The sequence below is a fragment of the Pristis pectinata genome, chromosome 34 (genome assembly GCF_009764475.1).
Source record: "Pristis pectinata isolate sPriPec2 chromosome 34, sPriPec2.1.pri, whole genome shotgun sequence".
Taxonomy (NCBI): domain Eukaryota; kingdom Metazoa; phylum Chordata; class Chondrichthyes; order Rhinopristiformes; family Pristidae; genus Pristis; species Pristis pectinata.
Window position 1 is genome coordinate 11,991,617 of NC_067438.1, and position 21,343 is coordinate 12,012,959.

The following is a 21,343-nucleotide window of genomic DNA, read 5'->3' on the forward strand; positions in this document are numbered from 1 at the left end:
GCTGTTGCAATGTAGGGTTTACAACAGCCATCACGTAGTGTAACTTCCCCCAGAGTGAGACAGTGAGCTTATGTCTGCACTGGGAAAGGTGACAGAGACACGTCCATCAGTGTGTCCGGCCTCCAGAGACTGACAGGATCTGACGATCTTTGTGAATACACAGTGTGTGCATTGTCTGCAATGTACATAGAACAGTACAGCACAATACAGGCCCTTCGGCCCACAATGTTGTGCCAACCTTTAAACCTCACCTAATCCTATCTAACCCCTTCCTCCCACATATCCCTCTATTTTAAATTCCTCCATATGTTTATCTAGTAATCTCTTGAATATGACCAATGTACCTGCCTCCACCACTGACCCAGGCAGCGCATTCCATGCACCAACCACTCTCTGGGTGAAAAACCTTCCTCTGATATCTCCCTTGAACTTCCTACCCATTACTTTAAAGCCATGCCCTCTTGTATTGAGCATTGGTGCCCTGGGAAGGAGGCGCTGGCTGTCCACTCTATCTATTCCTCTTAATATTTTGTACACCTCTATCATGTCTCCTCTCATCCTCCTCCTCTCCAAACAGTAAAGCCCCAGCTCCCTTAGTCTCTCCTCATAATGCATCCTCTCTAAACCAGGCAGCATCCTGGTAAATCTCCTCTGCACCCTTTCCAACGCTATAATGAGGTGACCAGAACTGTACCGTGCAAGGTCGCAATTCACACTCCTACTGAACCAGGAGGCCATTCAGCCCACTGAGTCCCTGATGGTTCTCGAGCAATTCCATCAGTCCCCTTTTCCCCACTTACTTCCCTGTGACCTACTGTTCCCACATTCCCACAAACTCTCCCCAGATTCTACCCCTCACCCACACACCGGGGGCAACTTACAGCGGCCAATTAACCCACCGACCCGCACGTCTCTGGGATGTGGGAGGAAACCGGAGCACCAGGGGGGCAACCCACACGGTCACAGGGAGAACAGGCATACAAGGCAGGGGTGAGCTGAGGCGGGGGCAATGTGACTGGGGCGGAAAGGGGTGGGGTTAGCGATGGCCGTAAGCCCATCGCAACATTAAATATGACACAGACTGGGACGTGGCCTTTAGCATCGCAGAAAGGTGATGGAGAGCTGCTACAGGAAAACTCTGATAATCCAGCACTTTGGTGGGGGTGCTGGACCGGCAGATATTCTGGACCATCGGATGTCACTTCTATTGATACCTCAAAACATTCTAATGTCCTGATGCAGGATCTCGACCTGAAACGTCGACAATTCCTCCCCCCCCCCCCCCCACAGATGCTGCTCGACCCACTGAGTTCCTCCAGCAGATTGTGTGTTGCTCCAGATTCCAGTGTCTGCCGTCTCTTGTGTCTACAACTTACACTTCACTTTCTTCACTTGTTACATTGCAGAATAATACATTTTCCAGTGATCTCGGTGAGTTTATAGGGAGCAGGAAATATACGACATGTATAATTTATGTTTAATTTATGGTTTTCTGTTGTGTCTCTGATGCTCTGTGCCCGTGATGCTGCTGCAAGTAAGTTTTTCATTGCACCCGTGCACACCTGGACTTGTGCAGATGACAATAAGCTCCACTTTGACTCTGACAAGCACCAGATCCTGGCTACAGCAGCAAACCCACCCACGTTCCTGAGCCCCAGTGTTTTGGACTCCAACCCTGGGTCTGGCTCCACACCCCATTGGCACTCAGGACCCCCAATTCACCTGCTGGGCCAATGATGATTTCCAAGTCATTGGGTGCTGGATTATCGCAGTTTTACATGCTTACATACGACATGCTTGCCTTCATCGCTAGGAGCACAGAGTATCAGGGTCAGGAAGACATGTTGCAGCTGTATAAAACTTTAGTTAGCACGCACTTGGAGTATTGCATTCATTTCTGGTTGCCCCATTACAGGAAGGATGTAGAGGCTTTGGAGAGGGTGCAGAAGAGGTTCACCGGGATGCTGCCTGGATTAGAGGGCATGTGATATAAGGAGAGGTTGGACAAACTTAGGTTTTTCCTCTGGAGCACCAGAGGCTGAGGGGAGACCTGATAGAAGTTTGTAAAATTATGGGAGGCATAGATAGAGTAGACAGTCAGAATCTTTTTTCCCAGGGTAGAAATGTCAAATACTGGAGGGCATAGCTTTAAGGTGAGAGGGGGAAAGTTTAAATTTGTGCGGGTCAGGTCTTTTTACACAGAGAGTGGTGGGTGCCTGGAATGTGCTGCCAGGGATGGTGGTGCAGGCAGGTACAATAGAGGTAGGCACATTGCAGGGAATGGTTAAGATAAGATAAGATATCTTTATCAGTCACATGTTCATCGAAACACACAGTGAAATGCATCTTCTGCGTAGAGTGTTCTGGGGGCAGCCCGCAAGTGTTGCCACCTTTCTGGAGCCAACCTAGCATGCCCACAACTTCCTAACCGGTAAGTCTTTTGGAATGTGGGAGGAAACCTGAGCACCCGGAGGAAACCCACGCAGACACACGGGGAGAACATATAAACTCCTTACAGACAGCGGCCAGAATTGAACCCGGGTCGCTGGCGCTGTAATAGCGTTACGCTAACCACGACACTACCATGCCTGTCTCTATATGGAGGGATATGGATCATGTGCAGGCAGAAGGGATTAGTTTAATTTTGCATCATCTTTGGAGCAGTCATTGTGGGCTGAAGGGCCTGTTCCTGTGCTGTTCTACCTTCTATGTCCCACTGCATCCTGAATTACTGCAGCCCCTTCTGGTCAAGCACAACCATTTTATTGTGGACGGAGAAGGTCAGGAGTTGGAGCTGGTGCTGGTGAAGGAACGGCGACATTTGCCCAAGTCCGGGCCAGGTGCAGCTTAGAGAGGAACCTGCAGGTGGTGGTGAAGGTGACGATTTTCAGTAGGTGCTGTCGGAGAAGCCTTGGCAAGGAGCGTTTAGTAGATGGTGCACGCGGCGGCCACGGTGAGCTGGTGGTGGGTGGAATGGACGCTGAGGATGTTCATCAAGCGTGCTAAAGCAGGTGAGTTTAAAGGGAGCAGGAAATGTATAATATGCATAACTTATGTTTAATTTATGTTGTTCTGTTGTGCACCTGATGCTCTGTGCCTGTGATGCTGCTGCAGGTAAGTTTTTCATTGCACCTGTATACACATGGATTTGTGCAGATGACAATAAACTCCACTTTGACTCTGATAAACACCAGATCCTGGCTACAGCAGCAAACCCACCCACGTTCCTGAGACCCAGTGTTTCGGACTGCAACCCTGGCTCCGGCTCCACACCCCATTTGCACTCAGGACCCTCAATTCACCTGCTGGGCCAACGATGATTTCCAAGTCGTTGGGTGCTGGATTATCGAAGTTTTACATGCTTGCATATGACATGCTTGCCTTCATCGCCTGGAAGCGTGGTGACACTTGCGGGCTGCCCCCAGAACACTATGCAGAAAGATGCATTTCACTGTGTGTTTCAATGTACATGTGACTAATAAAGAAATCTTATCTTATCTTATAAGGGTCAGGAAGACAAGTTGCAGTTGTATAAAACTTTAGTTAGGCCGCACTTGGAGTATTGTGTGCAGTTCTGGTCACCCCATTACAGGAAGGTTGTGGAGGCTTTGGAGAGGGTGCTGAAGAGGTTCACCAGGATGCTGCCTGGATTAGAGGGTATGAGCTATAAGGAGAGGTTGGACAAACTTGTGTTGTTTTCTCTGGAGTGTTGGAGGCTGAGGGGAGAACATGCAAATGCCACACACAGACAGCGCCAGAGGTCGGGATTGAACCTGAGTCTACAGCACTGTGAGGCAGCGGCCCTACCCGCTGCGCCACTGGTGATGCCAGTGCTGTTGAACATGAAGGGTGGTGATCGAACTGTCTCTTTTGTTGGAGATGGTTATTGCTTGACACCCTTGTGACATAAATGTTAGTTGCCACTTATCAGCCCATGCCTGAAAGTTGTCCAGGTCTTGCTGCTTCATTTGCTGAGGAGTTGTGAGTAACACTTGGTGGTGCAACCATCAGTAGACCTCCCAACCTCTGACCATCTGATGAAATTAGGACACAGTCCTGCTGCCCTGGGACTGCGATGATTGACCTCCAACCAGCACAACCATCTTCCATTGTGCAGGGAATGATGCAGGCAGAAGAGAGATTTCCCCTTAATTCGTAAGGTTGATTGTTTTACATAAGGGCATAAAATAGGAGCCAGAATAAAACTTGAGCATCCTCGTCTGCTCCTCCCAATTCCCAAATCCCAACACTTCCCATCAGTCCTGTTGGATCCGGTTATTTTCAAATCCGTAGGTTCTTTCAGGAGTCCAAGAATGGGTTGGAAACAACTTGGTGCTTCACAAAGTTTCATTGGAAAGGTTTAAAACAAAGAAACAGTCACAGAGCACATTGCACTAGGTTTACTACTGGGAGATGAGCCGAGACAAAAGGAACTAAAGATGACCTAGGGCCGGGGAGGGAAGAGAGCTCAAGAGAGTGATTAACAAGAAATGACACATTTTATACCTGAGATAAGAGGTACTCCTTAGCTAACAATAGTCCAATCAGCAAACCTATTAGATACCTGTGGCAAAACCGACCAGTGAGAACACACATATTCACCTGATGGATGAACCAATAAGCTAGGAAGCGGCCATTCCTCGTGCAGCCACTTGAGGTGTATTAAACACTATACATGTTAAAAAACTAGTTAAAACAGTCGAATCCAACAGTCCCAAAATAAATTACCGATATCGATCTGGAGCAGCCACACCCCTCCTGAGTGGAGTTCCAAAGATTCATGGCCATCCGATGTTCCCATATCCCAAATGAGTTCCCAACTGTGGCTGCCCCTTGGTCCTGAAGAGTGACCTCCAGTTCTGACTCTCCAGCCAGCTGAACGTGGATGCAATCACGAAGAAGACGTGCTGGCGCCTCTACTTCTGAAGGAGGTTCGGTATGTCACCAAACACTCTAACAGACTTCCACAGATGCACCGTTCAAAGTATCCTGACTGGTTGCATCACGGCCTGGTACGGCAATTCCAAGGCACAGGAACGCAAGAGGCTGCAGAGAATAGTGGACACAGCCCGGTCCATCACAGGCACAGCCCTCCCCACCACTGAGAGCATCCACAGGAGGCACCGCCTCAAGAAGGTGGCATCTATCATTGAGGATCCCCACCATCCGGGCCATGCCCTCTTCTTGCAGCTACCATCAGGCAGGAGGTACAGAAGTCCCACACCCCCAGGTTCAGGAACATTTACTTTCTGACAACCATCAGGTTCTTGAACTGACCTGCACAATCCTGACCCTACCTCAGCAACGGAACACTACGGACCACCTCTTGCACTACCATGGACTTGCCTCTGAGTGTGTCTTTGTTGCTTGCACTGAGGTCTTGTTTTCATAGACTTTTCCTCCCCCTCTCTTCAGTGACTTGTATAATTTATGTTCTGTGTGTTGTCTGTACCTACCTGCCTGTGATGTTGCTGCAAGCAAGTTTTTCATTGTACCTGTGCCTCACCGCACTTGTGCACATGACAACAAACTCAACTTGACTTGTCCTTCCCGAGGCTCTCTGGAGGTACCTTGCCCCATTGACGAGGACATGTGCACACGGAGCCATCGTATCTCAGCAACGCAGTGAGAAGAGATGAAAAATGTGAAAGTTATATCAGAAAGCTGAGACTGTTCAATGAATGTCAGCTGAAACTGGAAGGGGGTTGGTGTGGAGTAAATCCTTTCTGGTGCCATTAGCCCAAATGAGGTCCCATGTCAGATAACACATGTGCTGTCACTGGGAGATAGAAACATTGGCTGGAAAAATGGAAAATACAGGCAGCTAGTTCTCGACAGTCCTAGGAGTCAATTGTTAACCTTAACTAAACAATTCCAAGATTCAGCATCTACAAAACAAAACAGCAGTGTTGACATTGAACTCAACCAGACCAACACAACAAGGTTCAGTGTGCAGTGATACTGATTCCCACTTTGACAATGGAGATTGCAAAAGTTTACAGTACTTCTCACTCAGGCAACATTCTTGTACAGGCACTGTTTATAGGGTTGGAGGCAGGCCCAGTACTGAACACTCATCACGTTGCCCCAAGGAGAGTGGCTCACTCAAACAGTTCAGACGGCTGGTTCGATTCAGTCAGAATACAGTGGAGTCACTGGAATAGGAAGGCAGAGGTCTTGCTCCCCAATGGACCAGTGAACTGGAGGTGTTTCCAAGTCAGTTCAGACTCACCAGCTTTAACCGTTCTGTTTTGCTTTCTCACCCCTCGAGCTGCCATGGTGGGATTTGAACTCATGCTTTCAGACTGCAGGTTCAGGCCTATCATAGAACCATGGAACAGCACCGCACAATACAGGCCCTTCAGCCCACAATGTTGTGCCAACCTTTAAACCTCGCCTGAGACTATCGAACCCCTTCCCCCCACATATCCCTCTATTTTAAATTCCTCCATATGCTTATCTAGTAATCTCTTGAATTTGACCAATGTACCTGCCTCCACCACCACCCCAGGCAGCACATTCCATGCCCCAACCACTCTCTGGGTAAAAAACCTCCCTCTGATATCTCCCTTGAACTTCCCACCCATTACTTTAAAGCCGTGCCCTCTTGTGTTGAGCATTGGTGCCCTGGGAAAGAGGCGCTGGCTGTCCACTCTATCTATTCCTCTTAATATTTTGTACACCTCTATCATGTCTCCTCTCATCCTCCTCCTCTCCAAAGAGTAAAGCCCCAGCTCCCTTAGTCTCTCCTCATAAATCATCCTCTCTAAACCAGGCAGCATCCTGGTAAATCTCCTCTGCACCCTTTCCAACGCTTCCACATCCTCCCTATAGTGAACAATCCTATCGATTGCTAATCCAAAGAAATAACAAATAAGTTAACACACTGAAACTTGTCCGTCAATAATTCTGGACTCACTGGCCTGTTGACCTGTCTTGGGAGGACTCTTTCAGCGTTGCGTACAATTTAGGTCGCCCTGTTGCTGGAAAGATGTCATCAAAGTGGAAAGACTGCGGAGAAAATTTACGAGGATGCGGCCGGGGACTCGAGGGGCTGAGTTATCGGGAGAAGATGGACAAGCTAGGACTTTATTCCTTGGAGATTGATGGGTGACCTTACAGAGGTGGATATAATCATGAGGGGTAGAGATAGGGTGAACATACATGGTCTTTTTCCCAGGGAAAGGGGACTATAAAAACTTAAGGCCATAGGTTTAAGGTGAGAGGTGAAAGATTTAAAGGGGACCTGAGGGGCAAGTTCTTCACACAGAGGGGAGTGGGTGTGTGGAACGAGCTGCCAGAGGAAGTGGTAGAAGCGGGTACAATTACAACACTTAAGAGACATTTGGACAGGTACATGGATGGGAGGACGGGGGTGGGGTTTAGAGGGATACGGGCCAAATGCGTGCAATTGGGACTACATGGGGCTAGCACCTTGGTCGGCATGGACCAGTTGGGCCGAAGGGCCTGTTTCTGTGCTGTATTAATCTATGACTCTCCATATTGCATGTATTTTCTCCTGCACTAGGGTGTGTTTTAAAACTATTTTTGCTTTAAAATAAGTTTGGGGAAAATTTAGGCACAATATCTCGGTGACTGTGCTGGGAGCAACGCTGGTCTTCGTGGTATTGAATAATTGGTGGAAAAATGCTTTGTGCTTTTGTTCTTATGAAAGTTTCCAACAAAGGAACATAACTGTCGATGAATTGGGTTTCACATTGATCAGCCTCTCTGTACAATCTATCCATCAACAGTGTGCTTTAAACAGTTTCTAGTTTGTTTCGACCATGCAATAGTGACTGATGGTGATCCTCATGTTTTTCTTATAACATAGGAGGCCATTCAGCCCAATGAGTCAATGCTAGCTCTCAGAGTAATCTCATCAATCACCCCTCGCCACAACTATTCTCTCACATGACATCAACTTTCTACTACCCCAATTAACCCATCGACTGGATGAATTCTACTACTTATCCCCACAGCAACCTTGTCCTCACCCTACCACAGATATTTTCTCTGCCTTGTTTATCCTTCCCCACCTCTCTGCAACTTAAAACTAACTTGTTTTCTCTTTACCAGGTCTGATGAAAGATCTTTGACCTGAAATGTTAATTCTGATCTCTCTCCCACAGATGCTGCCTGACCTGCTGGGTGTTTTCAATATTCTCTGTTTTTATTTCAGATTTCCAGCATCTGCAGTTTTGTTTTTTCATTTTCAGCTCTCTGCACTAGGGCCAAATTGACAGTAACTATTCAATCTCCAACCCGCACGTCTCTGGGATGTTGGGGGGAAACTGGAGCACCGGGGGGGGGGGAACCCACACGGTCACGGGGAGAACATGCAAACTCCGGGGGTCAGCATCGAACCCGGGTTGCTGGCGCCGTGAGCCAGCAGTACTGCTTCCGTTTCTCTACATAACCGCAGCCGCAGACCAAGGAGCTGACAGTCACCTTGGACTCCAGCTGGGCCCTGATCTGCCGTGCTTACCTTTCCCTTGGTGCTAATGGGAGTCACTACTTTTTCAGCCACTCTTCCTTGCTCTGTCTGCATATGGGAAGGGGCTGAACTGTCCCTGATTGCCAATGAGGTTGTAGCCAATCCTCATCGAGCTTTGATTTGATGCGATGCTTGCAAAAGCAAAGAGCAAACAACATCCTACCAGCAATTAATGCCAATTCCCTTTGATATTAAACAAGAAACACAACATTAAAATCTCAATTTTCTTGATAACTATATTTTCATTCATTTTATTGTTCAACCCCCTCCTCATTGTCCTTGGAAAGACTCCCTCGTTGATTCTTACCATCCTTCTGGTGAAGGTGCTCCCACAGTGCTGTTGAGGGGTTGGGAGTTCCAGGACTTAGACCCAACGCCGACGAAGGAACGGTGACAAATCAGCAACAAACGATCTGCTGGAGGAGCTCAGCGGGGTCGAGCGGCACCTGTGGGAGGAAAGGAATTGTCGACGTCTCGGGTCGAAACCCTGCATCAGGGACTGGTCGGCCTACATAGTGTTATCGATATTTCCGTGACTCCCCACCCCACAGATGCTGCCCGACCCGCCGAGTTCCTCCAGCAGATTGTCTGTTGCTCCAGATTCCAGCAACTGCAGTGTCTTGTGATACGTTAGCAATTCATAGTGGTCCATGACAGATCAGGGAGCTGAAACGCTCTCTGTTTTAATTTGACATGACCGAAGTGGCAAAGCTTTTTTCTAAAACAAGTCAAAACTCACCTCAGTGTTTCAAGTATATTTATTTTTTTACTCAATGGACTCACCAACATATGAAGAAGCAAAGCCACTTGGTGTTAAAGTCACTGTTATGTGGAAAGATCGCGGAGAGGACTGTAACGTGACTAATCAGGTGGTTGTTGTATGATGACACAGCTACGTATGGCAAACTCAGTTTCACACATTTCATAGAATTAACTCGGTTCGATGGAATTCAGAGTCAGGGTTTACCCAGGTGTGGTCAGCTTCATCATTTATCTTAATGATCAGCGGTTTTGCAATGCATAGCTCTAAAAATGTAGAAGGAGATAATTAATGTCAGTTCTCCTCAGTGAAACATCTTGTAAACATGGAAGTATAAAGTACTCAAATGACTTCCAGGAAGTCATCTAATCCCCCTCTGTTGTTAATCGATTTATCTCAACCATGGCCACTGGAATCAAATCCAATCCGTTGGAATCTCACCTATTGCCTCACAGAGTCAGACAGGACAGAAAGAGGCCCTTTGGCCTACTGAGTGTGTGCTGACCATCAAGCACCCATCCACGCGAATCCCATTTCGTTCGCCCATCATGAAAGCGGCGTCACAGGCAGACAGGGCGGTGCAGAAGCCGTTTGATACGCTGGCCTCAATCAGTCAGGGCACTGAGCACGGGAGATGGGACATTATGTTGCAGTTATACGGGACGTTGGTCAGGCCGTACTTGGAGTGTTGTGTTCAGTTTTGGTTGCCCCGTTATAGGAAACATTTCATTCAACTGGAAAGAGCGCAGAGGAGATTTACGAGGATGTTGCCAGCACTTGAGGGCCTGAGTTATTGGGAGAGGTTAGGCAAGCTGGGACTTTATTCCTTGCAATGTAGGGGACTGAAGAGTGACCTTACAGAGGTGTATAAAATCATGAGGGTTAGAGATAGGGTGGATGCACGGTCTTTTTCCCAGGGAAGGGGAACAAAAAACTAGAAGGCATAGGTTTAAGGTGAGGGGGGAAAGATTTAAAAGGAACCTGAGAAGCAAGTTCTTCACCCAGAGGGTGGTCTGTACATGGAACGAGCTGCCAGAGGAAGTGGTTGAGGCAGGTAGAATAAAAACACTTAAGGGACATTTGGACAGCTACAAGGAAGGGTTTAGAGGGATATGGGGCAAATGGGGACAACTGGGACTAGCTTGGAGGGTACCATGGTCAGAATGGATGAGTTGGGCCAAAGGGCCTGTTCCCGTGCTGTATTGTTCTATGACTTTATAACTCCCCCCAGATTATACCACTTACCTACAGGCAATTTACGGTGGCCAAGTGATCTACCGACCCTCAGCTAGTTTACTCTACGTTAATCCATGACAAGTTTGGTTTATAATCGCTGGAGTTTAGGAGAATAAGAAAAGATCTCACTCAGGACTCTGAGAGGGTTTGCCAAGTGTCCTTAGGCAGGACAGCCCAGAGCTAGACATTCTCGACTCAGGATAAGGGACTGTTGAACAAAATATCACGCAGAGGTTGGAAATGTTTGGAATTCAGACCCAGGGGACTGTCGGTGTCCAGTCAATGAATATTTTCAAGACTGGACAATTGGATCTGCTGTATTGGACAGGCTGGGATTGTTTTCCCCGGAGCGAAGGAGGTTGGGGAAAGTCCTGATAGAAGTCTATAAGGTTATGAGAGGCATTGATAGAGTCGAGAGTCAAAACCTTTCTCCCACTGTAGAGGCATCAAACACAAAAGGGCATAGTTTTAAGGTGAGAAGAAGGATATAGAACAAATCTAGAAATAAGATGGCTTGCAGGAAAGGTACTACACAAATCATGGGTGATATTAATCTCTCACAGCTCCAGAGACCCAGGTTCAATCCTGACCTCCAGCGCTGTGTGTGTGTGTGTGTGTGTGTGTGTGTGTGTGTGTGTGTGTGTGTGTGTGTGTGTGTGTGTGTGTGTGTGTGTGTGTGTGTGTGTGTGTGTGTGGAGTTTGCACGTTCTCCCTGTGACCCTGTGGGTTTCCCCCGGGTGCTCTGGTTTCCTCCCATGTCCCAAAGGCATGCGGGGCGCTGGGTTAATTGGCCGCTGTGAATTACCCCTGGTGTGTGGGTGAGGGGTAGAATCTGGGGAGGATAAATGGGACTAATGTAGGTTTAGTGTGGCCGACGGCCAGCACGGACTCGGTGGGCCGAAGGGCCTGTTTCCGTGCTGCATCTTTCTATGACTCTATGAAATTAAGAAATGATAGAGATTCTAAATAATTATATTGAATCAGTCTTCACAGGAGAAAACACAAAAGAAATTGCAATAGTAGTAATTGAGGGATTATAGAACATAGAACATAGAACATAGAACACTACAGCACAGAACAGGCCCTTGGACCCACAATGTTGTGCCGACATAGCTAATCCCTCCTACCTACAGAATGCCCAGATCCCTCCAGTTTTCTCTCATTCATGTGCCCATCCAAGCCCCCCTTAAAAGCCCCCAATGAATTTGCCTCCACCACCCTATCAGGCAACGCATTCCAGGCATCCACCACTCTCTCAGTAAAAAACTTACCCCTCACGTCCGTTCTGAACCTACCCCCTCTCACCTTAAATGCATGCCCTCTGGTATTGGATTGCTCAATAATGGGAAAAAGATATTGCTTGTCCACCTTATGTATGCCCCTCATCATTTTATACACCTCCAACAGGTCACCCCTCAGCCTTCGCTGCCCCAGAGAAAAGAACCCAAGTTTGTCCAGCCTCTCCTGATAGCACATGCCCTCTAATCCAGGCGGCATCTGAGAAAACCTCCTCTGCACCTTCTCTAAGGCCTTGACATCCTTCCAATAGTGAGGTGACCAGAATTGCACGCAATACTCTAAATGCGGCCTAACCAGAGTTCTATACAGAATTCTGTGGAGGGTTATAGGGAGAGAGGTACTGAAAATAGCCACTAGAAGAATGTACAAGGCAACTGAATAGGATAAAGGTCGATGAGTTTCCAGAACCTGCATCAAAATGTCTTAAAGGAAGTGGTCACAGAGAGAGTGGGTGCGCTGTTTGTAGTGCACCAACATTTCCTGGCTTCTGGAGAGGTCCCAGAGGATTGGAAAACCCCAGAGGCAACACCGTGATTGAAGAGACAGAAAGCAGGAAAGTACGGGCCAGTTAGTCCAACGTCTGCCGTTGATTATTCCGACATAAAGTGTCCGAATTGCCTGCTTCTGTGTTGCCAGGAGACTTTTCCACTGCTTCCGACTGATCAGAGGCAGGTGGGGAAAAAGAAGATGAAGGAAAATATTTCAGCAAAGGTTTGCTGAACCCATCTGTTAGACAAATGTGGGCAAATGGATGGGGGTCCATGACTAGCCTGACATCGAGGGATCAGGTGCGAAGTGCATCCATCCCTGGGCTCGGCATCATACAGAACGTCCATGGACTCCGCAGTGAGCCCTGGAGTGGAATGAGAGGTTGGGCGGGCATTCTTGACTCTTGCTTCGCGATCTCATGCCACAGTTCGTTTCCGCACGTTCCTTACAACACATTCCAATCTACATGGCTCTGGATCTCCCTGGAATTTAAACTGGGAATATAAAAGACCTGAAACCAAGTGATCTCTCTCTCACACACACACACACACACACACACACACAGAGAACCTCCCAGTGTGTTCCCTGACCAAGAAAGGTTGGTCTAGTAAAGTCATCAAAGGTCATTTCCTGACCCAAAATTCTTACCGCTGTTTTCCAAAACACTAAATGCAGAAATTTCCCACAGCTTTGGTGGAGCCACATCCGATGTTAATCTGCAGGGAGAGACACACGTTGGAATGTTCATTCCCATTTTATCAGTCCTAGAGCCATCTTTCCAGAGCACTTCAGGTACATTTTCCCATAAGTGCACAGACATCAACCCTCAGTTTCCCTCTAGCTTCCTCGTGGAGCTGCAAATGACTCCCTAAACAATTTCAGCTGGGAATTCAGGAGAAGCCGCCTCTCCCATTGGAACGTAGGACTTCAGCCGCAGAGGAAGTGAACTCTGAAGGAGGAAAGACAGTGTAAACCTCTTCTTTCTGTTGCACCATCACTGAGTAGGTTACACAGAATTGCAGTGTCATCGAATCATTCCAACACAGAAGGTGCCATTCAACGCATTAACTCCTTGCCAGCTTCCAGTCGGGCAATCGGGAATATCTCCTTCCTCCACACTTTCCCCATAACCCTCTCTCTCACCCTTAAACAATTCCCTTTTAGATTCTACAGGCAGCCAAGCTCACAGAACAGGGAACAGTACAGCACAGTACAGGACCTTCAGCCCATGATGTTGTGCTGACCTATAAAAACGCCTGCTCCCTGATCAAACTAACCCTTCCCTCCTGCACAGCCCATAACCCGCTATTTTTCTTACATCCATGTGTCTATCTAAGAGTCTTTTAAATGTGCCTGTTGTATCAGTCTCTACCACCACCCCCCGCAGTGTGTTTCAGGCACCCACCACTCTCTGTGTAAAGAACCTACCTCTGGCAAATCCTCTGACCTTAAACTGATGTCCTCTGGTATTGGCCATTGCCGCCCTGGGGAAAAGGTGCTGGCTGTCCACTCTGTCTATGCCTCTCATAACCTTATACACCGCCATCACGTAAGATCATCACTGTTCTGTCATTTACCCTAACATCCTATCTGTATTTTCACCTCTGGATATGAACATTGTGTCTCTAGTCCTTGAACCATCGGCTGATGGGTAGACCTTCCCTTCCCACTGTCGGTCCAAACCCGACACGACCTTGTCCGTTCACTCACTTCTCAAGTGCTCTCCAATAAGAACAATCCCACCTACTTTAGTCTGTGATCCCAATCAACCTTTAAAGAATGAATGCGATTGATCCTGGGAATGAAAAGGTTAATGTATGAGGAGTGTTTGACGGCTCTGGGCCTGTACTCGATGGAGTTCAGAAGGATGGGGGGGATCTCATTGAAACCTACCAAATACTGAAAGGCCTAGACGTCGAGAACATGTTTCCATCAGTGCTAGAGTCTAGGACCAAAGGTATTGGTATTGGTACTAGTTTATTATTGTCACTTGTACCGAGGAACAGTGAGAGCACTGCCTCAGAATAAAGGGAGATCCCTTTGGAACTGAGATGAGGAGGAATTTTTTTCAGCCAGAGGGCGGTGAATCTGTGGAACCTGTTGCCACAGATGGCTGTGGAGGCCAAGTCACTGGGTGTATTTGAGGCAGAGCTTGACAGGTTCTTGATTGGTGAGGGGTTTAAGGGTTACGGGGAGAAGGCAGGAGAATGGGGTTGAGAGAGAGGGAGATTAAAATATCAGCCATGATTGAATGGCGGAGCAGACACAATGGGCCAAATGGCCTAATTCTGCTCCCAATGGTTTTACGGCCCTTAACTCCAGCTTTAAAGTAGCTCGCTGACCACAACAAGGCATACGTCACCACTATCGTACCGAAATGTTTTGCTCCCTGTAGTTTCCTGTATCTCCCACATCCACGCCAGCCTGTACAAGGGCTGTATGATCGGATATGTGCTTGCAATCCTAAGACCTACACAGAAGGAGGAATGCACAATAGCCATTAGCACCAGAATGTTCGGCAATGATCCATTACAATTATCCTGTGGAGGTCAGGAGACGAAGGTCCCTTTTCTGAAGGTTTAGCCTTGCTGGTGTGTGTTCCCCTGGCATCATTGTTGATGCACTCAATTAAAGTGCATCGTGCAAAGCACCACATTGGAACCATCAATGGAATACTAACCATTGCAACAGCACAAGTTCTTCGCGTTGTATGGCTGGTGTGGTCATTCCTTGGGGTATTTAAAGAGGAGGTGGATAGATTTTAGAAAGATCTGGAAATTGAGGGCTCTGGGGAACTGGCACAGTGGAGGAGATGAGGCCTGGGGCAGATCATATTGAACGGCAGGGCAAGATTGAAGGACGGAGTGGCCTCCTCCTGCTCCTATTTTCATATGTTCTTCTGCCTTTGGATAACTGAACATTTTAATATCGAGGGAGTACAGGACTAACGAGTCTTCATAGTCACAGAGAGATACAGCAGGGAAGCAGGCCCTTCAGCCCAGCGAGTCTGCGCCAACCATCAATCACCCATTGACACTGATCCCATTTTACTCTCCCCCAATTCCCATCAACTCCCCCAGGTTCTACCCCTCACCCACGCACCAGGGGCCAATTAACCGACTGAAATGGCAGGAGCCACTTAAATAATTACAATAAAAATTATTTAAAAAAAGAAAAATGGACACATTTAATTGAAAATGCTAAAATACTATCAAATAATTTTAAAAATTAGCGCTGCTGCCTCACAGCTCCAGAGACCCAGGTTTGATCCTGACCTCTGGTGCTGTGTGTGTGTGTGTGTGTGTGTGTGTGTGTGTGTGTGTGTGTGTGTGTGTGTGTGTGTGTGTGTGTGTGTGTGTGTGTGTGTGCGCGCGTGTGTGTGGAGTTTGCACGTTCTCCGTGACCACTTGGGTTTCCCCCGGGTGCTCCGGTTTCCTCCCACGTCCCAATGACATGTGGTGTTGGTGGGTTAATTGACTGCTGCTAATTGCCCCTAGTGTCTGGGTGAGGGGTAGAATCTGGGGGAGGGGGAGTTGATGAGAACGGTGGGGGGGGGGGAATTAAAATGGGATTATTGTAGGATTAGTGTATCTCAGGAAATGTCAGCACACACTTGATGGGCCGAGTGGCCTGTTCTGTGCTATGTGACTCTGTGTGTGTTTTCACCCTTCCTGATGGATTGTATTAGTATGGCCACACATTTGTCCGAAACTTTCCATGATTTATCCGTAAGCCAATGCAAAGAAGGGGATGTTCGTGCTGAAAATGCCAACAAACCTGCTCCATCACTGATTTGTTTCTAACAAACAATCCAACAAACTTCTACAGCTGTCCTGTTGAAAGTATCCTGACTCATGGTCTGGTACATAGATTCGAATGGGCAGGAACGTAAGAAGCTGCAGAGAGCAGTGGATTCAGCCCAATACATCACAGGCACATCTCTCCCCACCATCAGGAGTATCTACAGGAGGCGCTGCCTCAAGAAGGCAACATCCATCATCGAAGACCCCCACTATCCGGGCCATGCCATCTTCTCACAGCTCCCATCGGGCAGGAGGTACAGAAGCCTGAAGTCCCACACCACCAGGTTCAAAAACAGCTACTTCCCTTCAACCATTCGGTTCTTGAACCAACCTGTACAACCCTAATCACTATCTCAGTAGAGCAACACTATGACCACTTTGATCATTTTGCACAAAAATGGACTTCTGTTTTAATTGTGTTCTTTCTTGCAAAAATTGTGTATAAGTTATATTTATTTTATGTTTTTTCTTGTGAATGCTGCTTATGTGATGCTCTGAGCCCGTGATGCTGCTGCAAGTAAGTTTTTCATTGCACCTGTGCACACATGGACTTGTACAGATGACAGTAAACTCGACTTTGCCTTTGACTTCAAAAGGAACTTGTAGAAATCATTTCTTACCATCTCTGTGTGGCTGCAATGGACTTCTCTGCCACGGAACAACTGTGTTGTCTGCAAATAAATGAATGATTTTAAACAATGAGTTTGTTGCAGGCAGCCCTCTCACAGATGGGCTGAGGAATGAGGTCCAGTAGCAGCCTACATTTCGGGAGCAGCACATTAGAAATCAGTCATGTTATTCTGTCAACAGCTCCCTGAGACACAAGAGAGTGCAGATGCTGGAATTCTGGAGCAACACACAAAGGTCCAGGTGAAGGGCCTCGACCCAAAACGTCGACTGTCCCATTTCCCTCCACAGATGCTACCCGACCCACTGAGTTCCTCCAGTATCTTTGTGTGTTACTCCAGATTTCCAGCATCTGCAGACTCTTGTGTCTCAATGATAACATCCTGTTAGTTTTCCAAATTACTCGTGTGACCAGCATACTATACCATCTGTCTATACTTCTCACTGCCTTGGTGAAGCAGCCAGCATAATCAAAGACCCCACCCACCCGGGACATTCTCTCTTCTCTGCTCTTCCATCAGGTAGAAGATACAGGAGCCTGAGGGCACGTACCACCAGGCTCAAGGACAGCTTCTATCCCACTGTGATAAGACTATTGAATGGTTCCCTTATACAATGAGATGGACTCTGACCTCACGATCTACCTTGTTATGACCTTGCACCTTATTGTCTACCTGTAATGCACTTCCTTGTAGCTGTCACACTTTACTCTGTATTCTGTTATTGTTTTTACCTGTACTACCTCAATGCACTCTGTACTAACTCAATGTAACTGCACTGTGTAATGAATTGATCTGTACAAATGGAATGCAAGACAAGATTTTCACTGTACCTCAGTACAAGTGACAATAATAAACCAATACCAATACTAGCCTTCTCCAGATCATGCACTGGGACACTGGATCCCTTTGTACCTTGGAGTTCTACAATCTCTCACTGTTTAGATCATCTGTTTCTGCAAAAATGGAGAGTTTCACCATTCCCCACATTACTTGCCCCCTCACCTCTCAGTTCCGACGACTGCATTAGATCAGAGATGAATCGCAGCCCGGCGTCCTCAAAGACCTTGGCTGTGTTTCGGCCCCCTCCATAGGAGGTGCCAAAGTCATACAAGTCCCTTCTGTAGAAGACCTGCCGGGTCAGAGGAAACGGCTGTCAGTTCTGATGGAGTGTCCGCCTCCGTTCGAGGGGTTGGACCGACGTACTTAACCCCATGACCAGGCAGTGCACCAGTGAGAGTTGGAGGTTTAGATTGGCTGTTGGTGTTGCCTCCATTTTACATCCTTTCCAATACTCACTCCCACTGAAGTCATAGAATAGGGAACAGTAGAACATAGAACATCCTTTGAGGATGTGACAAAGCACATTGATGAAGGTAGAGCAGAGGATGTGGTGTTTCTTGGATTTTAGTAAGGCATTTGATAAGGTTCCTCACAGAAGGCTCATTCAGAAAGTCAGGAGGCATGGGATCCAGGGGAACGCTATGTGGATTCAGAATTGGCTCTCCCATAGAAGACAGAGGGTGGTGGTAGATGAAGCGTATTCTGCCTGGAGTTCGGTGACCAGTGGTGTTCCGCAGGGATCTGTTCTGGGACCCCTGCTCTTTGTGATTTTTATAAATGACTTGGATGAGGATATGGAAGGGTGGGTTAGTAAGTTTGCAAATGACATGAAGGTTGGTGGTCTTGTAGGTAGTGTAGAAGGTTGCTGTAGGTTACAGTAGGACATTGATAGGATGCAGAGCTGGGCTGAGAAGTGGCAGATGGAGTTCAACCCGGAAAAGTGTGAAGTGATACACTTTGGAAGATCGAATTTGAAGGCAGAATACAAGGTTAAAGGCAGGACTCTTAGCAATGTGGAGGAACAGAGGGATCTTGGGGTCCACGTTCATAGATCCCTCAAGGTTGCCAATGCGGCTGTTAAGAAGGTGTATGGAGTGTTAGCCTTCATTAGTTGGGGTATTGAGTTCAAAATCCACAAGGTGATGTTGCAGCTCTATAGAACTCTGGTCAGACCACACTTGGAATATTGTGTTCAGTTCTGCTTGCCTCATAATAGGAAGGATGTGGAAGCTTTAGAGAGGGTGCAGAGGAGATTTACCAGGATGCTGCCTGGATTGGAGAGCATGTCTAATGAGGGTAGGTTGAGTGAGCTAGGGCTTTTCTCTTTGGAGAGAAGGAGGATGAGAGGTGACTTGATAGAGGTGCACAAGATGATAAGAGGCATAGATCGAGTGGACAGTCAGAGACTTTTTCCCAGGGCAACAATGGCTAACACCAGGGAGCATAATTTTAAAGTGATTGGAGGAAGGTATGAGGGGGATGTCAGAGGTAAGTTTTTTTTTTACACAGAGAGTGGTGGGTGCGTGGAACACACTGCCGGCAGAGGTTGTGGGGTCAGATATATTAGGGACATTTAAGACACTCTTAGATAGACACGTGAATGATAGAGAAATGGGGGGCTATGTGGGAGGGAAGGGTTAGATAGATCTTAGAGCAGGATAAAATGTTGGCACAACATTGTGGGCTGAAGGACCTGTACTGTGCTGTAATGTTCTATGTAGAACGTAGAACGGAAGAATATAGAACAGAACAGTAGAATATAGAGCAGTAGAATATAGAGCAGTAGAATATAGAGCAATAGAACAAAAGATCATAGAACAGAAGAACGTAGAAAAGTAGAACATAGAACATGGGCCCTTCTGATTAGGTAATGAAGCTCCAACACCTTGCACCGTTGCCCAGGGAACGGGGTTCCAGGAGCGTTCCTGGAATTACGCACGGCTGCTGTGTCGAACCCGGGTAATGGTGTGGGATTTGCGCCACTTATGAGGTCAAATCCACGCTTGTCGTACAGCCAAGGAACTTGACGACCCCAGAAGAATTGGTGCGTGTCCCCTATGCACATTGCTTTGCACCTTTGCATATTTTTGACCCCCTTTCCTGCAAGTCCCCAGCGGAGCTTCAACATTGCTGTGGACGTTGTCTGGTGGAGCTTCTCACCTGCTGAAACATCCCCAGGTCCACGTGAGCGCTGGCGAGCTGCTCATTCACTGCTTGCACGTAGACATCTGCCGTACTCTCGGTGAAAACCGAGAGCAGCAGGTCTCGCTGGTCATTGTCCATCAGCAGGCTGGGAAGGATCTGAAACTGTAAATGGTCGGCAGCTCTTCAGCCTCAATACGTCACATCCCCAACTCACAGGCCCCATCGTCAGCTTCATACGCCCCCCGATATCTTACGTCACATCTCCTGACAGAGGCCAACGTCCAAAGTAACCTGGACTCACACTTCCTTACATCAAGGACTCAAATATAAAAGCAAGGATGTAATGCTGAGGCTTTATATGGTGTTGATCAGACCACATCTGGAGTATTGTGAGCAGTTTTGGGCCCCGTATCTAAGGAAGGATGTGCTGGCATTGGAGAGGGTGCAGAGAAGATTCACAAGAATGATCCCAGGAACGATAGGGTTAACGTATGAGGAGTGTTTGATGTCTCTGGGCCTGTACTTGGAGTTCAGAAGGATGAGGGGGGAATCTCATTAAAACCTACCAAATACTGAAAGGCCTGGATAGAGTGGTTGTGGAGAGGATGTCTCCATCAGTGGGAGAGTTCGGGATCCAAAGGAAGAGCCTCAGAATAAAGTGGCATCCCTTTAGAACTGAGATGAGGAGGGATGTCTTCAGCCAGAGGGTGGTGAGTCTGTGGAATTCGTTGCCACAGAGGGCTGTGAAAGCCAAGTCATTGGGTGTATTTAAGGCAGAAGTTGATGGTTTCTTGATGGATAAGGGGGTTAAGGTTTACAGGGAGAAGGCAGGAGAGTGGGGTTGAGAGAGAAAGAGCAGACTCAACGGGTTGAATGGCTAAATTCTGCTCCTATATCTTATGATCTTATGGTTATCGAGGGAGGCCATTCAATCCATTGAGTTAATGCTGACTCTCGGAGTGTCCCATCAATCCCACTCCCCCATCTGTTAGAACATAGAACAGTGCAGCACAGGAACAGGCCCTTCGGCCCACAATGTTGTGCTGAACTAATTAAACCAACGACACCTTATCCCTTCTGCCTGCACAACGTCCATATCCCTCCATTCCCTGCATATTCATGTGTCTACTTAAGAGCCTCTTAAGCTCCACCACCATCCCTGGCAGCACAATCCAGGCACCCACCATTCTCTGTAAAAAGCCTTGCCCCCTTCCCCCTCCGCCTTGAGCTTTCCTCCTCTCACCTTAAATGCAGACCCTCTGGTATTAGACATTTTGACTCTGCGATAATGAAATTGGCTGCCTACTGTATCTGTGCCTCTCATAACTTTATAAACTCCTGATATGTCTCCCCTCAGCCTCCGCCGCTCCGGAGAGAACAACCCTGTTCTCTCTCAGTTGCCCATGGACATTCCAACTCCTGTAATGTAGCTGTTGTTCCAGGATTTGGTGGGATTAACCCTCTCTGACGGGTACAGTCAAAGGCAATCGGCCTTCAGAATGGACAAAAACTGATAAACCTTCTCACAAAGATCAACTTCAAAAGTAACCTGGCATTCATATCTGAATTTAGGCTACAGAAGAAGGCCTTTCTGCCCAACTAGTCTACGCCAGCTCTCCGAGCAATCCCATTCACCCACTAATTT

At 47.6% G+C, this 21,343-nt stretch overlaps 1 protein-coding gene across 1 annotated transcript in view; it reads right to left on the bottom strand.

Moving 5' to 3' along the window:
- Nucleotides 1–9,239: 9,239 nt before the first annotated feature.
- The window catches only part of LOC127585880 (complement C4-B-like), a 41,217-nt gene continuing 29,113 nt past the window's right edge, over nt 9,240–21,343 (bottom strand). Inside the window, exons 11-16 of the mRNA XM_052043595.1 lie at nt 19,714–19,860; nt 17,716–17,842; nt 16,705–16,755; nt 14,655–14,751; nt 12,930–12,997; nt 9,240–9,523 (exon numbers count right to left, since the gene is read on the bottom strand). Of these exons, the coding sequence (XP_051899555.1) occupies nt 9,420–9,523; nt 12,930–12,997; nt 14,655–14,751; nt 16,705–16,755; nt 17,716–17,842; nt 19,714–19,860 (594 nt within the window). The 3' untranslated portion in view covers nt 9,240–9,419. The remainder of the gene's footprint in view (nt 9,524–12,929; nt 12,998–14,654; nt 14,752–16,704; nt 16,756–17,715; nt 17,843–19,713; nt 19,861–21,343) is intronic.